At 40.5% G+C, this 21,851-nt stretch overlaps 1 protein-coding gene across 1 annotated transcript in view; it reads left to right on the forward strand.

Annotated features, from left to right (window-relative positions):
* Nucleotides 1-21,851, forward strand: part of IL1RAPL1 (interleukin 1 receptor accessory protein like 1) — a 1,020,597-nt gene that overhangs the window by 942,375 nt on the left and 56,371 nt on the right. The window contains exon 8 of the mRNA XM_040422155.1: nt 4,843-4,988. Within this exon, the coding sequence (XP_040278089.1) occupies nt 4,843-4,988 (146 nt within the window). The remainder of the gene's footprint in view (nt 1-4,842; nt 4,989-21,851) is intronic.

Consider the following 21,851-nt stretch of genomic DNA (forward strand, 5'->3'; position numbering starts at 1 on the left):
CTGATAGAGTGTCATTCTGTGATTAAACCTATACCTGTCACACAGCGCAAAAAAAAACAGGTCTCACATCTCTATTTAACCAAATCTGCACTGTTTTAGCTGGTCAAGTCATAAAAATGAACCAGGCATGGATCCCACAGGACCTGTCCATCCCTTGTGCAGATTAGATATTAACTACCTCCCCTTAACAATATATTATTCTACTCCAGGGCACTTCCTCATTCAATACTATTTTTAATTTCATTTCACCATTATATTGCGGGGCAACCCAAAGTTGAATGAACCTCTCCTCTGTCTGGGTGCCGGGGCCTAAATGTGTGACAGTGGCCTGTTCCAGTGGTGGGTGACGTGAAGCCTGATTCTCTGCTATGACATGAATACAGATTCTGCGCTGACATAAGGCCAGATTCTCTGTTACGGGACCTCTCTCCTCTGCCTGGGTGCCTGGGCCTAAATGTGTGACAGTGGCCTGTTCCAGTGGTGGGTGACGTGAAGCCTGATTCTCTGCTATGACATGAAGACAGATTCTGCGCTGACATAAGGCCAGATTCTCTGTTACGGGACCTCTCCTCTGCCTGGGTGCCTGGGCCTAAATGTGTGACAGTGGCCTGTTCCAGTGGTGGGTGACGTGAAGCCTGATTCTCTGCTATGACATGAAGACTGATTCTGCGCTGACATGAAGCCCGATTCTCTGCTATGGCATGAAGAGACTGATTCTCTGCTGACATGAAGCCAGATTCTTTGCTATGGCATGAAGAGACTGATTCTCTGCTGACGTGAAGCCAGATTCTCTGCTATGGGACCTCTGTCCAATTGATATTGGTTCATTTTTATTTTTTTTATTTTAATTTTAATTCATTTCCCTATCCACATTTGTTTGCAGGGGATTTACCTACATGTTGCTGCCTTTTGCAGCCCTCTAGCTCTTTCCTGGGCTGTTTTACAGCCTTTTTAGTGCCCAAAAGTTCGGGTCCCCATTGACTTCAATGGGGTTCGGGTTCGGGACGAAGTTCGGATCGGGTTCGGACCCCGAACCCGAACATTTCCGGTAAATTCGGCCGAACTTCTCGAACCCGAACATCCAAGTGTTTGCTCAACTCTACTGATCATATCTAAAAAATAAATAAAAAAATCTAATATTTGTTATACTTATTTGGTGTTTATTGATTGATTTACAGTGTTTTCTTTCAGTATATGCATACTGTGGCAAAGATGTAGGAGTAGATTATAGTTAACAGTTTGAAGATAATCTATAGTTATTCCATATAATTCTGCAATGTAAGTGTTATTATACTGATCTATGTTCTTAGCTGTAATACAATCCCCTTACTTTTTTGTTTTAGTCGGGGGCACACACAGAAGTGAGCCAGTCTCAGGCAAAGATTATAATGGAATCCATTCTGGTGCTGCTAACACTACTACATCCTCAACCATCTGAGATTACAGCAATTGTTCAACCTCCTTTCCCTGATTCTTGGCTTGATTCTCTATGTCGACATGTGTACTTCTTAGGGTACACCCTCTGAATATACACTTCTATATAAGAAGTACACTTGTCAATATGGAGAATCAAGCCAAGAATGAAGAAAAGGAAGTTGAATTCTTGTTGTTATTCTCTTGAGGATGTAGTAGTGTTAGCAGCACCAGAATGGATTCCATTATAATCTTTGCCTGGGACCTTATGTGCCCCTAGCTTATATAGAAGTGTATATTCAGAGTGTACCCTTAAAGGGGTTGTCTCACTTCAGTAAGTGGAATCTATCATGTAGAGAAAGTTAATACAAGCCACTTCCTAATGTATTGTGATTCTCCATTTTGCTTCCTTTGCTGGCTCGATTATTTTTCCATCACATTATTCACTGCTCATTTCCATGGTTACAAACCACCCTGCAATCCATCAGTGGTGGTCGTGCTTGCACAATAAAGGAAAAAAGCACTAGCCTATGTGTGCTCCCATGGTCCTGGCTACCAGAGAGGCTGACGCTTTTTCCTATAGTGTTCAAGAACGACCACCACTGATGGATTGCAGGGGGGTCTGTGATGAAATAATTAATCCAGCCAGCAAAATAAGTAATATGGACAATGACAATACATTAGGAAGTGGCTTGAATTAACTTTCTCTCCATGATAAATTCAAATTACTAAAGTGAGACAACCCCTTTAAGGGATGCAGAAGTAGCAGTCACACCTGGGCGTTGGTGCCTTAGAGGTCCCAAATATCTCTATACAATTTATGAAGACACCAGAAGTTATGTATAGTCTTATTCAACTATTAGAGATGAGCGAATTGAATCCGCCGAAGTGGAAATCGATCCAAATTTCAGAATAAATTTGATTTGCACGAAGCCGAATTTCCTCGTGCTTCGTGCTAGCAAATCGATTTAACCTGAAATAGTGTAAAAAAAAAATCATACTTACCTCCTCCATTTGCTTGCAATGGGCCATCCACCGCCATCGCCATCTTGATTGAAGATCAATGCGCGGTGACATATGACGTCACCACGCCGGCCGCCATGATGACGTCATCTCGGGTCACGCAAGATTTCTCGCCAGATCTTCAAGCAAGATACCGGCGGCAGGCTCGTCGCAAGCAAATAAAGGAGGTAAGTTTGATAAAAATTTATTGTAATGTTAATATTACACTGTTTTTACATGCATCATGTATGAATGCGGCATCTGAGGGGTTACAATGATGAGAGGTGGCGCTATTGCAGCTCCCTGTCATTGCAGCTGCTACTTATTAAAAAAATGTGCTTCATTATTAGTCACAAAGTAAAAATTTTTGTAAAATTTGGCAAGCAGCCAAATCAAATTTTCAAAAACTTTGCTCATCTATAACACCCATAATGCAAAATATAATTACAATATATTGTAACAAGATTTTGTTTTAATACTGCACATATTACAAACCGGATTCCAAAAAAGTTGGGACACTAAACAAATTGTGAATAAAAACTGAATGCAATCATGTGGAGATGGCAAATGTCAATATTTTATTTGTAATAGAACGTAGATGACAGATCAAACGTTTAATCCGAGTAAATGTATAATTTTAAAGGAAAAATACATTGATTCCAATTTTCACGGTGTCAACAAATCCCCAAAAAGTTGGGACAAGTAGCAATAAGAGGCTGGAAAAAGTAAATTTGAGCATAAAGAAGAGCTGGAAGACCAATTAACACTAATTAGGTCAATTGGCAACATGATTGGATATAAAAAGAGCTTCTCAGAGTGGCAGCGTCTCTCAGAAGCCAAGATGGGTAGAGGATCACCAATTCCCACAATGTTGGGCAGAAAGATAGTGGAGCAATATCAGAAAGGTGTTACCCAGCGAAAAATTGCAAAGACTTTGCATCTATCATCATCAACTGTGCATAACATCATCCGAAGATTCAGAGAATCTGGAACAATCTCTGTGCGTAAGGGTCAAGGCCGTAAAACCATACTGGATGCCCGTGATCTCCGGGCCCTTAAACGACACTGCACCACAAACAGGAATGCTACTGTAAAGGAAATCACAGAATGGGCTCAGGAATACTTCCAGAAACCATTGTCAGTGAACACAATCCACCGTGCCATCCGCCGTTGCCAGCTGAAACTCTAGAGTGCAAAGAAGAAGCCATTTCTAAGCAAGATCCACAAGCTCAGGCATTTTCACTGGGCCAGGGATCATTTAAAATGGAGTGTGGCAAAATGGAAGACTGTTCTGTGGTCAGATGAGTCACGATTCGAAGTTCTTTTTGGAAATCTGGGACGCCATGTCATCCGGACCAAAGAGGACAAGGACAACCCAAGTTGTTATCAACGCTCAGTTCAGAAGCCTGCATCTCTGATGGTATGGGGTTGCATGAGTGCGTGTGGCATGGGCAGCTTGCATGTCTGGAAAGGCACCATCAATGCAGAAAAATATATTCAGGTTCTAGAACAACATATGCTCCCATCCAGACGTCATCTCTTTCAGGGAAGACCCTGCATTTTTCAACAAGGTAATGCCAGACCACATTCTGCATCAATCACAACATCATGGCTGCGTAGGAGAATGATCCGGGTACTGAAATGGCCAGTCTGCAGTCCAGATCTTTCACCTATAGAGAACATTTGGCGCATCATAAAGAGGAAGGTGCAACAAAGAAGGCCCAAGACGATTGAACAGTTAGAGGCCTGTATTAGACAAGAATGGGAGAGCATTCCTATTTCTAAACTTGAGAAACTGGTCTCCTCGGTCCCCAGACGTCTGTTGAGTATTGTAAGAAGAAGGGGAGATGCCACACAGTGGTGAAAATGGCCTTGTCCCAACTTTTTGGGGATTTGTTGACACCATGAAATTCTGATTCAACATATTTTTCCCTCAAAATGGTACATTTTCTCAGTTTAAACTTTTGTTCCGTGATTTATGTTCTATTCTGAATAAAATATTAGAAGTTGGCACCTCCACATCATTGCATTCAGTTTTTATTCACGATTTGTATAGTGTCCCAACTTTTTTGGAATCCGGTTTGTAGTAATGGCAAGTATATTGACAGGGACACTAGACATTTAGTTTGTTTCTTAGTTTTTATAGTTTATATATTGCAACTCACAGGAACAACTAGAACTTCTAGCTATAAATCATATTTTTCTGAATTGTACCCAAGATTCGAGTAAGCTTTAAATCCAAAATCAAATCATAAAATGTAACCTACAGGTCTACACATGTAGTTCGATTTTAGTTATCTCCATGGCCCACCACTAAACTCTAGGAAGTGGTTCTCCTTGTAATAAATGATTTACAGTTCAGTAAAAGCTAGATTTTATTTCAACATTAAGCCACGTAATTGCTTATTTTTCTATTTTCTTTTCAAGAGTTCTTAGGGAACATCTTGGAGAGCAAGAGGTATCGATCTCTCTAATATTTGACTCAGTGGAAGATGCAGATCTGGGAAATTACTCCTGCTATGTAGAGAATGGGAATGGACGTAGACATGCAAGTGTGCTCCTCCATAAAAGAGGTATGTGTGTATAAAGGTTGTGAATCATGTTTTCAAGCATTCTTGAAAATTATTTGTGTCTTTATGCTTTGAGACTTGGCATTCCTCTTTATTCAGATCGTAAAATGGTAAAATCCAAACATTATAAATCACTGAGGACATGTAAGGGACATTCAGCTACAAAGATCGACTCAGTGGCAAGAGGAATTATCACTGTGTTTTTTGAAGTTCTAGGCTTCATGTTTTTTTGTAATTTTTTATTATTTTTTCCCCCCTCTGGGATGTTCCAAATTACATCAACACTTTAAGATTTTTCAAGATAGTGAATTGAGTGAAGTCCAAGTAGCTCCACACCGCCATTGTTTTATGGCTCCATGACCCCTGCATGCCTTTGCCTCCTATTATATCCATCTCAATACTGTAGCTGAAATGCTCAACTCCACAATATTTTTAACATACCATTTTTTCATATCTCTGTGCTAAATCCCATTTTATATAGTTATTTTACTTATAATTGTCTCTTCGTTTGAATCCTTTTGAAGAACAGGTGATTATAGGTTCTAAAAATGTGTGAGTGTATTCTGGTTACAATGCAAGTGAGATTTCTGGAGTGAAGAAGGCCTAATTAGCATCTATAACATATGCTTGGTGTATGAACATTAATACACATATAGCATTCCTGACCTTGACCCAGGCATACTATGCTATTACTGTTAATGTTGCACACCACAGGGATTTGTGTAGTGCACTTTCTCTCATGCAAATAAGTAAGTGGTGCTCTACACTAATAGCATAGGCACATTACCATAATGGCATAGTGAGCCACAGCAGTCAAGATAAGGATTGCTACATCTGTATGTGTCTCAAATTAAACCAGAACATATCAATCACTCATAACATACAACAAGGATGTCATCAAATAATTCATACAATGTACAAAAAATACAACCATGAATTATCCCTTATTTGTTAATCTTTAAAACACGCATATGAAATGACTTTGTACAGTCAGTAAAATAATTAAATCCCCTCCAAAGTTATAATAACACCCCATGCACAGGGGTGCACCACCAATTAGGCCAGGTGAGGCGATCGCCTCAGGCAGCACCAGGTGGGGGGGTAGCGGGGGTTCAATAGGCAATGAGCACTTTTATTGTGGCAAATGGATTAGGTTAAGAAATTGGCATTGGGGGAGGCGCCGTATCAGTTTTAGCCTCAGGCAGCAGAAAGGCTAGGTGCACCCCTGCCCATGCAGGTATTCATAACTGACTGTATAAAATATCCAACTGAAAGTTCAGCTGAGTATGAAAGTTTACGAGCTGCACACACTTTTGTGTTTTTTTGTGCTGTATCTCGGTCGATTTCCATTTTGCATGTGTAGAGATGAGCGACATTTCTAAAAATTTGATTCGGCAACTTCTCTGAACTTTGTCAAGAAATTCAATTTGTTACAAATTAATTAATCACAAATCACTTTTCCATGTATGGAGCGGACGCAATTACAGGGAATGGCAATTGCCAGCTCCCTGTCATTTAATCTCTCAGATGCTACATTCAACACTGATTGTGGCATCATATTCAGGTGCTAAGGGGGGATAACCAGAGTTAAAAAAATTATACTCACCTCAGGGACTATTATCTCTTGCAGGGTGACATATGACATCACCACGCCGGCCGTCTGGCCGGACGCTCTTATGGCATCAGTGATGATGTTACCACGCCTGGCCAGAGTGATGATGTCAATATTTTGCCCAGTGTCTTCAATCAAGATAGCCTCTACGCGAGTAAATGGATAATGTGAATATTAATTTATTGTTTTAAACCTGAATAACTCCTGAAAGGCCAAAATTGCAGCCTCAGATGCAGCGATCAGCGATGAACGTGGCATCGGAGGGGTTCAATGACAGGGGGTTCCCCATCATTGAACCCACTGCATACAAAGGAATGTGCTTCGTGATGAAGCAGCCAAAATCTCATTTTTCTGAACTTCACTCATCTACAGTTACTGTGAAATGCAAATAAATTTAGCTTTGCAACAAATCTAATTTTTCCTAAGCTTCAAATGGAATTGTGCTTTATGACGCCTTGATTCGCTCAGCAGTAAAACAGTAAAAATCAGGTATGAACAGGATAGGGACAGTGAAAGTTTACTAATATTTGTGTGTGTAAGGGGAAGTGTTTGGTATGACTTATTTGATGACCTAATTAGGTACAGGAGGTCATTAGTTATGCAAGCCCTTATCTTTTCACTCCTTTAAAAAAAAAAAAAAACAGAGCCAGTATATGTGGGAATCAAACAGCAAGGATGCTCTCTGATGGCAGAAGAGGGATTGATAACATACACAGAAGTTAATGATACCCTTTTCCTGAGAACATATATAGGGATAGAGGATCTATGTCTTTCCTCCTGCAGCCTGTCAGAAGGTTCCCCACTGGCCCTCTTCTCCTCTACGGTGGCTGCTTAAAGGGAAGTCTGCATTAACCTTTAATATATCAGAATACAATTGAGCTGGAGCCACACACCATCGCTACAACCTTTATAAATTGGATCGCGAGTGAGAGCTTTAGGTTTATGCAGCTCTCAATGAGACCCACTTATAAAGTCTGTATCTTCGGTTCAGGCAAAACAGTATTGTCCTTTCCTGTCTTCTCGAACAGTGTTTGGGTGAATCAGTGGGGATGAGGGGAGTGAAAAAAGTATTGGTGATAAATCTAGAGTGAAACCACCTACTATAATTAACCATGCCCACTTAAACACCCACTTTTTTAAAGCAGAAGTGAGAGGTATAAAATTCAAAAAGTCTCAAAATTCTTGCACACATTCTACAAAAATGTTTTTGAAGCAATAATTCTAGAGTGCAGGGCTTGATAGGTTTCCCCCACCCATGTTTTTGTAGGTTGCCTTAATGTTTATGCATAAGGACCACTTTATGAAATGTTTATATTCCAACATGATATGTAACAAATAATTATAGATGATAGATAAATGGTAGATAGATAAATAGACAGGGAGTGATAGATAGATAGATAGATAGATAGATAGATAGATAGATAGATAGATAGATAGATAGATAGACAATTAGATATAGATAGATAGATAGATAGATAGATAGATAGATAGATAGTAGGGATGAGCAAACCTGTGGATGTTTGGGTTCGGCCAAACTTCGGGTCAAAGTTCGGGTTCGGGACCCAAACTTGACCCAAAATCGAACCTGAACCCCATTGAAGTCAATGGGGACCTGAACTTTGGTGCACTAAAATGGCTGTAAAATAGTTGTAGTAAGGGCTAGAGGGCTGCAAACGGAAGCAAAATGAGGGTAAGAGCAGGACAGTTGCCCTGCAAACAAATGAGTATAGGGAAATGACTTAAAATAACATAGAATAGGCGGAGGCGGAGGTCAAAGTGAAGTAGGAGGTTGAAGGGCGGTGGATGTGGCTGTGTAGGTGGATGTGGCTGTGTAGGTGGAAGCGGCGGTGGAGGAGGAGGTAGCCAACACTGTTTTTATTGTTTTTTATGTTTTTTTTTTTTTTATAAATTTGGGAAGACCCCAAAACATTGGGAAATAGAAAAGAGAATGCAAAGAGAAAGTGCACTGGAGTATAACAATGGCTGGGTGCAGCCAGTATACTTGTCTACTCAGCACAAGGTATGAACAAGTCCTATGGGATGCATGCCTGGTTCATTTTTCATAAATGTGAGCTTATCTATGTTGGCTGTGAACAGGCGGTTGCACTTGTGTGTGATCATCCCCCCTGCAGTGCTAAACACATTTTCGGACAATATACTGCTCACAGGGCAGGCCAGCACCTCCAAGGTGTAAAGGGCAAGCTCAGGCCATGTGCCCAATTTGGAGACCCAGAAGTTGAATAGGGCAGACCCATCAGTCAGTACGTGTAGGCATGTGCACACTTACTGTTCCACCATGTTGCTGAAATGCTTCCTCCTGCTAAGATGTTCCGTATCAACTGGTAGTGCTGGTTGTTGTGGTGTGCTGACAAAGCTTTTCCACATTTTTGCCATGCTAACCCTCCCTATTGAGGTGCTGGTGGTGCCCCAGCTACGTTGGTGACTTCTTCCTCCTCCTCCTCTGCCTTCGCCTTGTGCTTCCACTGAGCCCCTGCTGTCAGGTGTGAATGCCATCAGCAGCATGTCTACCAGCGTGCGCTTGTACTCACACATCTTCCGATCACGCTACAGTGAAGAAATTAGAGACAGCACATTGTCCTTGTGGCGGGGATTCAGAAGGGTGGCCACCCAGAAATCAGCACTGGTTAGAATGTGGGCAACTCAGCGGTCATTGCGCAGTCACTGCAAAATGTAGTCGCTCAAACTGTATGTGCCAGGCTGTCCAGAGGCAACGACAAGCTGTCCTCTGTGGGAGGTGTATCATCTGTGTCCTCTGCATCCCCCCAGCTACGCTCCATTGATGCCCATAAGCTGCTTTGGGTGCCACCCTGCTGTAAACACAGTTCGTCCTCCTCATCATCATCATCCTCCTCCTCTTCATCCTCCAGAACTGTGCCTTGGCTGGACAGTTGTATACCTGGCCTCTGTTGATGCAGGAACCCACCCCCTGAGCCACTTGTGAATGACTGGCCTGATAACCGTGGAAATGATCCCTCTTCCTCCTCCTTCTAGGAGATATAGAAGTGGGATAGTAACACTGAGGACTGCATCATCGACACTGGCCATGTTGGAGGAGTACTTGAAACAGCGCAACACAGTACACACGTCCCGCATGGAGGCCCAATTGTTGGTGGTGAAGTGGTGCTGTTCCCCAGAGCGACTGACCCGTGCGTGCTGCAGCTCAAACTCCACTATCGCCTGCTGCTGCTCGCACAGTTTCTCTAGCATGTGCAAGGTGGAGTTCCACCTTGTGGGCACATTGCATATGAGACGGTGAGTGAGAAGGCCGAAGTTACGCTGTAGCGCAGACAGGCGAGCAGCAGCAGGGTGAAAAAGCAAAAAGCTCGCACAGATGGCCTGTACTTTCTGCAGCAGCTCTGACATATCGGGGTAATTTTCAGGGAACCTCTGCACCACCAAATTCAGCACATGCGCCAAGTAAGGGATGTGCGTCAAATCGGCTAGCCCCAGAGCTGCTACGAGATTTCTCCCATTATCGCACACCACCAGGCCAGGCTTGAGGCTCAGCGGCACCAACCACTCATCGGTCTATTGTTCCATGCCTGTCTACAGCTCCTGTGTGGTGGTTTTTCCCCCACAAACAGATGAGTTTCAAAACGGCCTGCTGTTGTTTTCTCCTGGCTGTGCTAAAGTTGGTGGTGAAGGTGTTGATCGGATGAGGAGGTGGTAGAATAGGAAGCGGAATAGGAGGAGAAGGCAACAGGAGGCAACGAGAAATGTCCTGCAATCCTCGGTGGCGGTAGGACATGAGACAAACTGCTATCCACCTCAGGCCCAGCCGGAACTGCATTTACCCAGTGTGCAGTTAGGGAGATATAACGTCCCTGCCCGTGCTTACTGGTCCACGTATCGGAAGTTATGTGGACCTTGCCACAGATGGCGTTGCACAGTGCACACCTGATTTTGTCCGCCACTTGGTTGTGCAGGGCAGGGATGGCTCATCTGGAAAAGTAGTGGCAGCTGGGAACCACGTACTGTGGGTCAGCCACCTCCATAAGGTTTTTAAAAGTCTCTGTATCCACTAGACGGAATGACAGCAAAGCCCGAGAATTTTGAAATACTGGCATTCAGGGCCAGGGATCTTGGGTGGGTGGGTAGGGGAGTACTTCCTCTTTCTCTCCAGTGTTTGGGGGATGGACAGCTGAACGCTTCCATGTGACAGTGTGGACATGCTGGGTGACGGTGGTGGAGGTGGTGTTGTTGCTGCCACATCCTCTGTTTGCGGGGTGTCAGGTGCCACTGTCACTACAGAGGGGAAGAAAGAGGCTGAGACCGCAGCAGAAGAGAGAGCAAGAGGAGCCTAAGATCTTTTGTGGTTTTTCTACTGTAGCTAGTGCTTTGCATTTAGATGTCTGGTCATGCAGGTGGTGCTCAGGTTTAGATTGCACAGCGTACAAACCACTCGCTGTCTTGTCGTCAGCACATTGTCTGAAGAACTGACATGCGAGGGAACTCCTTGGAGCTGGCTTTGGTGTTCTCAGTCTCTGGGTGCAGTGGGCAGTAGCAGGCTTACTGGCTAGGGGACGGCCACTATGCTTTTGCACCCTGCTCCCTCTTTTGCTGTGCGACTGGTGCTGTGTGACCACCACCTCTTTTTCCGAACTGCACACGTCACTCGCATGACCTTGATTCCATGTGGAATCTAGGACCTCATCATCCTCCACATCATCTTCCACCCACTCTTCACCCCTGCACTCCGGTCTGCACACTGCATAAAGCCGTAGCAGTTGGCACCTGTGTTTTGTCATCATAATCAGAGACATGCTGCGGTGGTCCTCCCATGTCCACATCCTAAAACATAAGTGTTTGGGCATCAGTGCACTCAATCTCTTCCACTCTGGGACAGGGCTAAATGTGTGGCCCACGGAAACCCCACCAGCAGAGTCATCAAAAAGCATAAGAGACTGCTGCATGACTTGGGGCTCAGACTGCTTTGCTGATTTGCAAGGGGGTGAGGTGAAAGACAGATGCCCATGGGCTGCAGGTGCCAACTCTGCGGTTTCAGCAGGGGACCGGGTGGGAGACAGTGTGAAGGAACTGGAGGCACTGTCAACAATCCAATCTACTACCGCCTCTACTTGTTCTGGCCTCACCATTTGTACACCGGTATTCGGGCCTACAAAATGAAGCAGAATGTCCTGTCGCCTACAGTAAGTACACCTGAGGAAAGTGTTTGATTTGGGTGTGTAGCTGGCACATATCAACCACGTCCTCTCCCTGCAACAGGAGATCCACTAGCAGCACCACGACCAGGGCCACGTCCCTTATTTGATGCTCTCCTCATTCTTTGAGGTCACCCACCTAACTAACAGACAGATTAACCATATTAATTTCCCTGTCACGTATGCAGTGCAGGTGTACTCACACCAAAAATGGGAATATGTCACCCACCAAACTAACAGACGGATTAACTATATTAATTTCTCTGTGAGATGTACAGTGTAGGTATACCTCACACCAAAAATGTGTATATGTCACCGGCCAAACTAACAGTCAGATTAACTATATTACTTTCCCTGTCACATATGCAGTGCACGTGTAACTCACACCAAAAATGGGTATATGTCACCGGCTAAACTAACAGTCAGATTAACCATATTATTTTCCTGTCACGTATAAAGTGCATGTGTATCTCACACCAAAAATGGGTTTATGTCACCCACTAAACTAACAGACGAATTAACTATATTAATTTCACTGTCATGTATGCATTGCAGGTGTACTTCACACCAAAAATGGGAATATGTCACCCACCGAACTAGCAGACAGATTAACTATATTAATTTCCCTGTCATGTATGCAGCGCACGTGTACCTCACACCAAAAATGTGTATACAGTGGATATAAAAAGTCTACACACCCCTGTTAAAATTTCAAGTTTCTGTGATGTTAAAAAATGAGACAAAGATAAATAATTTCAGAACTTTTTCCACCTTTAATGTGACCTATAAACTGTACAACTCAATTGAAAAACAAACTGAAATCTTTTAGGTAGATGGAAGAAAAAATATAAAAATTAAATAATATGGTTGCATAAGTGTGCACACCCTAAAACTAATACTTTGTTGAAGCACCTTTTGATTTTATTACAGCACTCAGTCTTTTTGGGTATGGCACTGTGACGATTCGCGATCTCAGCAACACAAAGAAATCGCGAATGCATCCGGTTTTAAAATCACCAGAGCCTTCGCCTGCACACAAAAAGTTAAAATCTATTTTTTTTCAACCCCAAGTAATTCACCCTGGCTAGCACAGCTCACAGATCAAAGGTACAATTAGCACCTCCATGCCAAAGAATCTTCCTGCCCCCATGCCAGGTTAAGTACCCATCAATCTGGTATTTTCTTGACAGAACCTCATAAAAACTTCCTTTCTGTAGTCGGGGTGGCTCCGGCATCGCAGGAGGTCTCACACCTTTACCCTGGGCAGCGAGCTTCAGAAGAAAAGGACAGATCCTTATCACACAACTGGTTGGTACAGGAAGGAAGATGACCTGAAAGTCCCTTTCAATCCATAGACTTCATATTTTTCCCATATTTTCCTAATATTCCATGGGTTATGGAAATATGAAAGGAACCATCTTTTCAGAGATGGTTTTGGTTCTTCTAACCCATCTTCTAGGAAACCGGTGGGCAAATCAGAGATTCCCGGTCTGAGATATAAAGGTTCTCAGGCACCCTGTATTATCTTCTAGTTGTATTTGGTATCAGATGATGCAGACAATTGGACGGATTATCAATATCAACTCTATTTCTTGATTGGACTTATGGGATATGGAGAAATGAGCAAAGCAATGATTCTGCCAGATTTTCTCCCTATGAGGCAAAGTACTGCCCCTGTTCCAATTACACAAGGCTGGACCTGTACGTGTCATAACCACTCCCCGCTTCAGAGTGGGTAAAAAGAGTGACACACTCAGGTCCCGGGTCCTTCATCTACCATCTGATGTCGACTAACATCACGGCCGCCCGCTTGACACGGGCACCCCGCCATCTTGGATTATTCCTTTCAAAGACTTTGCTTTTTACTGGACTATACCAACGTAATTCTGAACTTACAGACATTCTATTCCCTTCCACCTCTTACCTATTTCTATCCAACCAATCTGTTCGACTGGCAGGTATATTTATCTGTCAGTTTTAATGTATATATTTTTTGTGTATAGTTTTTAGAATAAAACTAACGATAGCATTGTTCCAGTTTTGCCCTTGTTTCTTGATTATCTGGTTTATGTTAAGAACTCTGTCCTCAGAGGAGACATACTACCACATTGTCTTATTTTTCTAAATTGTTAATTGGTTAGCTAGGTTGCAAATAACTGTTTCTTCTCTTTAGGATTAGCTTGCCGGGGTCTCTTCGCCCCGATTCAATACGAAGAGTGGTGGCAGAAAATTAATTTTATTTTTCTGATTATATTATGTATGGGCACACCAACCAATCTTAAATCTACTGTGCTCACAGTGGATTTGCCTCCAGAAGTCTCTAGTGGACGAGACCTGCATGGCAACTGTGGCATAGTAGGACGGGATTGGCGGGTGGTTTGTCACAGGCACATTTTGACTTGGCAAGATTTGTCCACTCTTCTTTGCAAAAACACTCCAAATCTGTCAGATTGCGAGGGCATTTCCTGTGCACAGCCCTCTTCAGATCACCCCACAGATTTTCAATCAGATTCAGGTCTGGGCTCTGGCTGGGCCATTGCAAAACTTTAATCTTCTTCTGGTAAAGCCATTCCTTTGTTGATTTGGATGTATGCTTTGGGTCGTTGTCATGCTGAAAGATGACATTTCTATTCATGTTCAGCTTTCTAGCAGGTGGTTTTGTTTTTGTTTTTGCCAATATTGACTGGTATTTGGAACTGTTCATAATTCCCTCTAGCTTAACTAAGGCCCCAGTTCCAGCTGAAGAAAAACAGCCCCAAAGCATGATGCTGCCACCACCATGCTTCACTGTGGGTATGGTGTTCTTTTGGTGATGTGCAGTGTTGTTTTTGTGCCAAACATATCTTTTGGAATTATGGCCAAAAAATTCAACCTTGGTTTCATCAGACCATAACACTTTTTTCCACATGCTTTTGGGAGACTTCAGATGTGTTTTTGCAAAATGTAGCCTGGCTTGGATGTTTTTCTTTGTAAGAAAAGGCTTTCATCTTGCCACTCTACCCCATAGCCCAGACATATGAAAATACGGGAGATTGTTGTCAAATGTACCCCACAGCCAGTACTTGCCAGATATTCCTGCAGCTCCTTTAATGTTGCTGTAGGCCTCTTGGTAGCCTCCCAGACCAGTTTTCTTCTCGTCTTTTCATCAATTTTGGAGGGACGTCCAGTTCTTGGTAATGTCACTGTTGTGCCATATTTTCTCCACTTGATGATGACTGTCTTCACTGTGTTCCATGGTATATCTAATGCCTTGGACATTCTTTTGTACCCTTCTCCTGACAGATACTTTTTAACAATGAGATCCCTCTGATGCTTTGGAAGCTCTCTGTGGACCATGGCTTTTGCTGTGGGATGCAACTAAGAAAATTTCAGGAAAGACTAACTAGAGCAGCTGAACTTTATTTGGGGTTAATCAGAGGCACTTTTAAATGATGTCAGGTGTATGCTGACTCCTATTTAACATGATTTTGAATGTGATTGCTTAATTCTGAACACAGCTACATCCCCAGTTATAAGAGGGTGTGTGCACTTATGCAACCACATTATTTTAATTTTTTTTGTTTTTTTCCCTCCACCTAAAAGATTTCAGTTTGTTTTTCAATTGAGTGGTACAGCTTATAGGTCACATTAAAGGTGGAAAAAGTTCTGAAATTATTTATCTTTGTCTCATTTTTTTACAGCACAGAAACTTGACATTTTAACAGGAGTGTGTAGACTTTTTATAAACACTGTAAGTCACCAGCCGATTATAACAGTCGATTAACTATATTAATTTCCCTGTCACGCATAAAGTGCAAGTGTATCTCACACCAAAAATGGGTATATGTCACCATCCAAACTAACAGTCAGATTAACTAAATTAATTTCCCTGTCACGTATAACGTGCATGTGTATCTTACACCAAAAATGGGTGTATGTCGCCCATCGAACTAACAGATGGATTAACTATTATATTTTTGTGTCAGGGGTACAGAAAATGGTGCATTGCACCCACAAAAAAATTGCTATTGCTCACCCACAGAATTAACAGCCAGATGATTTATTATATTTCTGTGTCAGGGGTGCAAAGCTGGTGTATAGCACCCACAAAAAAATCATTATAGGTCACCCACAAAAGAAATAGCCAGATTCCTAACACTCTCCCTCACTTCTGCTGCCTGCTTCCTGTCCCTGCACTACTCAGAGCTGATGGGCGGTGCTACACGTGATTCAGCTTCTATAGAGGCTGGGCCACATGATGCACTGGCCAATCACAGCCATGCCATTATTAGACATGGCTGTGATGGCTTCTAAGTGCCCACAGCTTAAAAGTTTGTTGATTGGCTGCCCTGCAGCCTTTCAAAAGCTTTATTAAATGCCTGAACACCAAACTCGAACCCAAACTTTTCCAGGAAAGTTTGGGTTCGGGTCCGGGTACCCCAACTCGCAAAGTTTTATACGGACACCAACTTTACAGTTTGGGTTCGCTCAACACTAATAGATAGATAGATAGATAGATAGATATAGATTGTAAATAAATTGACATACATTTCATTTACATGTAAATAAAAATATCCTATCCTGTAGCCAATAGTTTTACGGAACATAAAATATTATTTAAAATTATTAAAGGAAAACAATACAAAATCATATTTTAAACATTTGTACTCATTGCTGCAGACCGATAATGAAAAAAGCGAGGAATTGCATAGCATTTGTTATTATACTGTGCTCATTTATCTAATACATTTTTGTATTTTCCTTTATTGAGACAAATATTTTAGTATGCCATGAATGTTTTGTTTGACATCTTTTCAGGAACTGTACATTAATTATCAAAACTATGATGGTACCACACAAAAAACAATTACTGTATATAGCAAGTTTATTTGTATTCTTATGAATATGCTTGTAGTAAATATATGGCACGTACTGCCTTCAAAATGTAACATAAATGCCACTGGGATTCAGAAAATTTCCCAGTTCTGCTATTCATGTATGTTTTACATTATATTAAATAAAAAATAAAATAAAATAAAAATACCAAAAGACTATAAGTTAATGGACATAAATAATAGATTTTAGTCCCTTAACTACTTCAAACAATATAAATATCCCAGGATTTCATGAATTATTTGTAGCTCTGTCAGTTTGAAGATAACATTTGTAGAACTAAGCTCTCAATCCATAGTCTGATAAAACAACACATACTGTATTATTATGAGTCTGGTGATGGGAGAAGCAAACTTAAAATTACTGACAAATCATCAAAAAATTCGGAGGCTACATGCTGGAATTTGTTTCTCTATAAATGTCAATGGGTTTTTCCAATTGAAGCCTTGGTACAATAAAATCTGTATAATTAGGGTGTTTGCTTATACAGAGATTAGCCACACTAGATTTTACATTGCTTTTGTCCATGTTGGTTTTGTAACTGTTTTCTTGTGGGTTTTTGCGACCAACGTTTTTGTAAAAAACATATTTTGCTGTAGTTTTCACATAATTTTGATACTCAACCTCTGCCAACAGCTGAGGAAGATGAAGTCATGAATTAGTTGCAACAGATAGATCATTTATTACATTGGCCTGCCAAAAAAGTATTAAGTCCCCATACATACAAATGATTAAGCCCTTTCTGCTCTCTTCTTCATGTCCCATTTTCCAGTGTGGACCCCCTTTTAGGTATCTTATGATGCCACATATTTGGAAAAGAATAGGAATAGTAACAGACTAATTGGGGCTCATCAGTAGTTTCACATAATAATTGACCTACTTTTTGCACCTTCATAGAATGGTGTCATTAATAAATATGGATAAAAGTGCAGTTCCTCCTGGGATGACCACTGGATGGCCGGTAAGAACTGACGGGGGAAGGTGAACCCTTTTTCGGCTTATACATAATTGTCTTTGACAACAGTATCACCGATTTTGCCCAAACACAAGACATAAATTTCCTTTACAGAAATATGCAGGGACATTTACAGTAGCGAATCTGCAAACAATCTTACAGATTTTTCTGCAGATTTAGCAATAGATTATTGGCTGCAGATTCCAAAAGCCGATAAAATAAAATAAAAAGCTGAATTGACAAATTGTTCTGCTGCTTCCATACTCATCATGCTGCCTTGGGTCCCCACCAGTTCTTTTTTTCTTCTATCCCCAGGAAGGGCGTGTCAACACATATGTCTGCTGCAGTTTGTGATTGGCTGCAGCGATCATGTGTTTACATGTCACTTCATCGCTATAGGCCAATATATATATATATAGAGTGTCCAGAGGATCAGAAAAGTGTCATTATGGTAGTGAAAGAAGATTGGTAAGGTGAGTATACTATGATTTTGCTGAGGAACCACAGGTATCTAGGAACCTACAGCAAAATCCACCATACTAGAACTTTATTTAGGATTTTTATATCCCCTTGAGTCAATGGGAAAAATCCAACTACAACAAATCTGGGTACTTTCCCTTATCAGAGATTGAGATGCTGAGGATTTAAAAATTCTGCAGCATGCGTACAACATATCTTAAAATCTATTTCACATTTGCTACTATAAACAATTTTTTAAAATTTAACAAATGGTCGATTTACTCAAAGTGTTGAGTAACATAAACCATTTATTTATTTAAATTAACATATAGAGGTTTGCGCACAGTTATATATGGTGCTGAGCTGGGAGAAGTGTAGGAATCAGGTTATAGAGCTGTAGGAGTCAGATTATATGGCTGCAGATCTGCCTTTTTTTTCTGATAACATGCTCATAAAAGACGGTACAGTTTGTTAACTTGTGTGTAAGCGAGATTGCAGAATTTAACCCCTTCCCAACTATAAAATAGCAGATTCACCATTTTTTGGTAACTTCACGTCCCACAAAATATTAAATGAAAAGAGATAAAAAAAAGTCCAACAGAACCAAGGATGGTATAAAAAAAATAAGCCCTCACACAGCTCTGTACACTTAACTACAAAAAAGTTAAAGTGGTCAGAATATGGCGATGAAAAGAAAAAAAATATCAGTTTTTTTTTTCAGTATTAAAAAGCAATCAAAACTAGCTAAACGTGATGGTTAATGTATTAAGTAAACAATGGCAAGAAAATGTTAATTGACCTTTTCAATGGATCTCAATGACTGACGTGTTATAAGAGTCAATTTTAGCTCAGCTACATCTGTATATATGTGGCATTGCTGTCATCATAGTGACCTCGAGATTGAAAGTAATAGGTCAGTTTTAGCATATAGGGAACGCCGTAAAAACAAAACCCATAAAATTGTTGCAGAATTGCGTTTTTTTTTCTCAATATTGCCCCATTCATTTGGAATTTTTTTTCAGCTCCCTACTACATTTTATGAAATATTAAATGGGAGAATTTGAAAGGGCAACTTGTCTCGCAAAAAAACAAGCCATCATATGGCTATGTAAATGGTAAATAAAAAAGTTATTGCCCAGAAAGGCAGTGTAAAACAAAAATGGAAAAATTAAAAACCCTCTGGTGTTATAGAAGGGTTAGTTTTTGGTATATTAGGTAATATGATAGGTCACCCTGTGTTTTTAGGGAGCACCTAAAACTGTGGATGTTGTGAATTACCCTAACATCTTGGGTTAGGGCATTCCAGAGAATTGGTTACAGTATTATGTGTTCTGCATCCTCCTATGTGTACAATTTATAGAAGTAGAAGATGGTACAGTGTTAAAATGTAATATGTGGACAATCACATACTGTGTATGCTTAGAAAATAATAATAATAATAATTATTATTATTATTATTATTATTATTATTTGTATTTAGTAAAAAAATCATAAAATAAATTTGAATAATAAAGACATCTAATAAAATAATTAAAATAGCTACAAGTAATCTTTTATTCATTTTGCTATTTTTCTATTATTCTCTTATACAAATCAGTATTCCTTTGATCATTGATGCTTTTATAACATCTCTCAGGTCATAACTGTGGTCTGTTATGATTCATTTTTTGCTTGAAGTTAGATGGTTTTCAAGTCATAGGGATTGAAGGATAGATGAGAATTTATTTCAATGTGTCATCCTGTCAATGTGGGTCGCAAGTCTTTGATTATTTTCCACATTTTTCCGGAGCAACTTATGGTATGGGATTCCCCCCCCCCCCCCTTTTTATATTGAAGCAGGTGTTCTGGTGCAGATGTAATTGTTTTATTAATAGTCTTTAGCTTGCAACCCTTCTGTTTGAATGATTTGGCCAGGGATTTAAGATTCTTCTTTCATACCAGAGAATATGGAACCAGCACAATCCCATGTTATGTATAATTTTTTTTTTATATAGTAATAAAAATGAAAAGTAGGTAAAGACACAAAATAAAAGACAACTCTGTATGGTGTAAACAGTGTTCTTTCAGTTTGGTTGACTGCATTACTTTTCATGTGTACACTTTCAATCTTCATTTGATATAGATAAGCCCTTGTAACATGTCTACAGGGCACATTTACTTTGCGTGAACCTTGACCTTTATTGTGAACCTCATTATTTGTATAGTGTTAAATTAACAGGGGAATGGTTACAACCACTGTGGATACTTTTAATGATAGCATTGTATGAGTTATGCCTCTGGTCAAGGATATCAATTACAGCAAATAAAACATTTTTCAATTTTTAAACACATGGTTTAATGACTTATATATCAAAAAAATGTGTAGAAGCTGTGGCAATTCCTTTCACATTTCATGTTGTTTGGTTGTAGGGCTGCCATTTATTTGAAGTGCTCTAGTGTTAGCAGTCTTTAAATGTAATGAAAGAGTTGCATTAGGTCTTTTCCTAGTGTATCATCATATCACTTGGCTTTTTCAGAGATGAATGTACCTAATTAGCCTAATAGTGAGGTTTCCTCTGATATTGAAAGAAAACATGCAACGGTATGTAGAAAATTTCTACAGCATGGTTTAATATATATACAGTACAGACCAAAAGTTTGGACACACCTTCTCATTCAAAGAGTTTTCTTTATTTTCATGACTATGAAAATTGTAGATTCACACTGAAGGCATCAAAACTATGAATTAACACATTTGGAATTATATACACAGCAAACAAGTGTGAAACAACTGAAAATATGTCATATTCTAGGTTCTTCAAAGTAGCCACCTTTTGCTTTGATTACTGCTTTGCACACTCTTGGCATTCTCTTGATGAGCTTCAAGAGGTAGTCCCCTGAAATGGTTTTCACTATACAGGTGTGCCCTGTCAGGTTTAATAAGTGGGATTTCTTGCCTTATAAATGGGGTTGGGACCATCAGTGGCGTTGAGGAGAAGTCAGGTGGATACACAGCTGATAGTCCTACTGAATAGACTGTTAGAATTTGTATTATGGCAAGAAAAAAGCAGCTAAGTAAAGAAAAACGAGTGGCCATCATTACTTTAAGAAATGAAGGTCAGTCAGTCAGCTGAAAAATTGTGAAAACTTTGAAAGTAAGGGCTATTTGACTATGAAGGAGAGTGATGGGGTGCTGCGCCAGATGACCTGGCCTCCACAGTCACCGGACCTGAACCCAATCGAGATGGTTTGGGGTGAGCTGGACCGCAGAGTGAAGGCAAAAGGGCCAGCAAGTGCTAAGCATCTCTGGGAACTCCTTCAAGACTGTTGGAAGACCATTTCAGGGGACTACCTCTTGAAGCTCAAGTGTGCAAAGCAGTAATCAAAGCAGTAATCAAAGCAAAAGGTGGCTATTTTGAAGAACCTAGAATATGACATATTTTCAGTTGTTTCACACTTGTTTGTTATGTATATAATTCCACATGTGTTAATTCATAGTTTTGATGCCTTCAGTGTGAATCTACAATTTACATAGTCATGAAAATAAAGAAACTCTTTGAATGAGAAGGTGTGTCCAAACTTTTGGTCTGTACCGAATATATATATATATATATATATATATATATATACACATATATATGTAAAGAGTTAGCAGCACTTTGAAATGCCAGGTGCAAAGTCCTTGTATAGGATTCTGGATGAACAAACCTGCCAATTGTAGTAAAAGTAAGCACAGGGCAGCACTCCGGACTTAGGTGAAAAATAGTGGATCCTTTATTACACCAAATACAACGTTTCAGCTCACC

This window comes from Bufo bufo, chromosome 3, assembly GCF_905171765.1.
Source record: "Bufo bufo chromosome 3, aBufBuf1.1, whole genome shotgun sequence".
NCBI classification, from domain to species: Eukaryota; Metazoa; Chordata; class Amphibia; order Anura; family Bufonidae; genus Bufo; species Bufo bufo.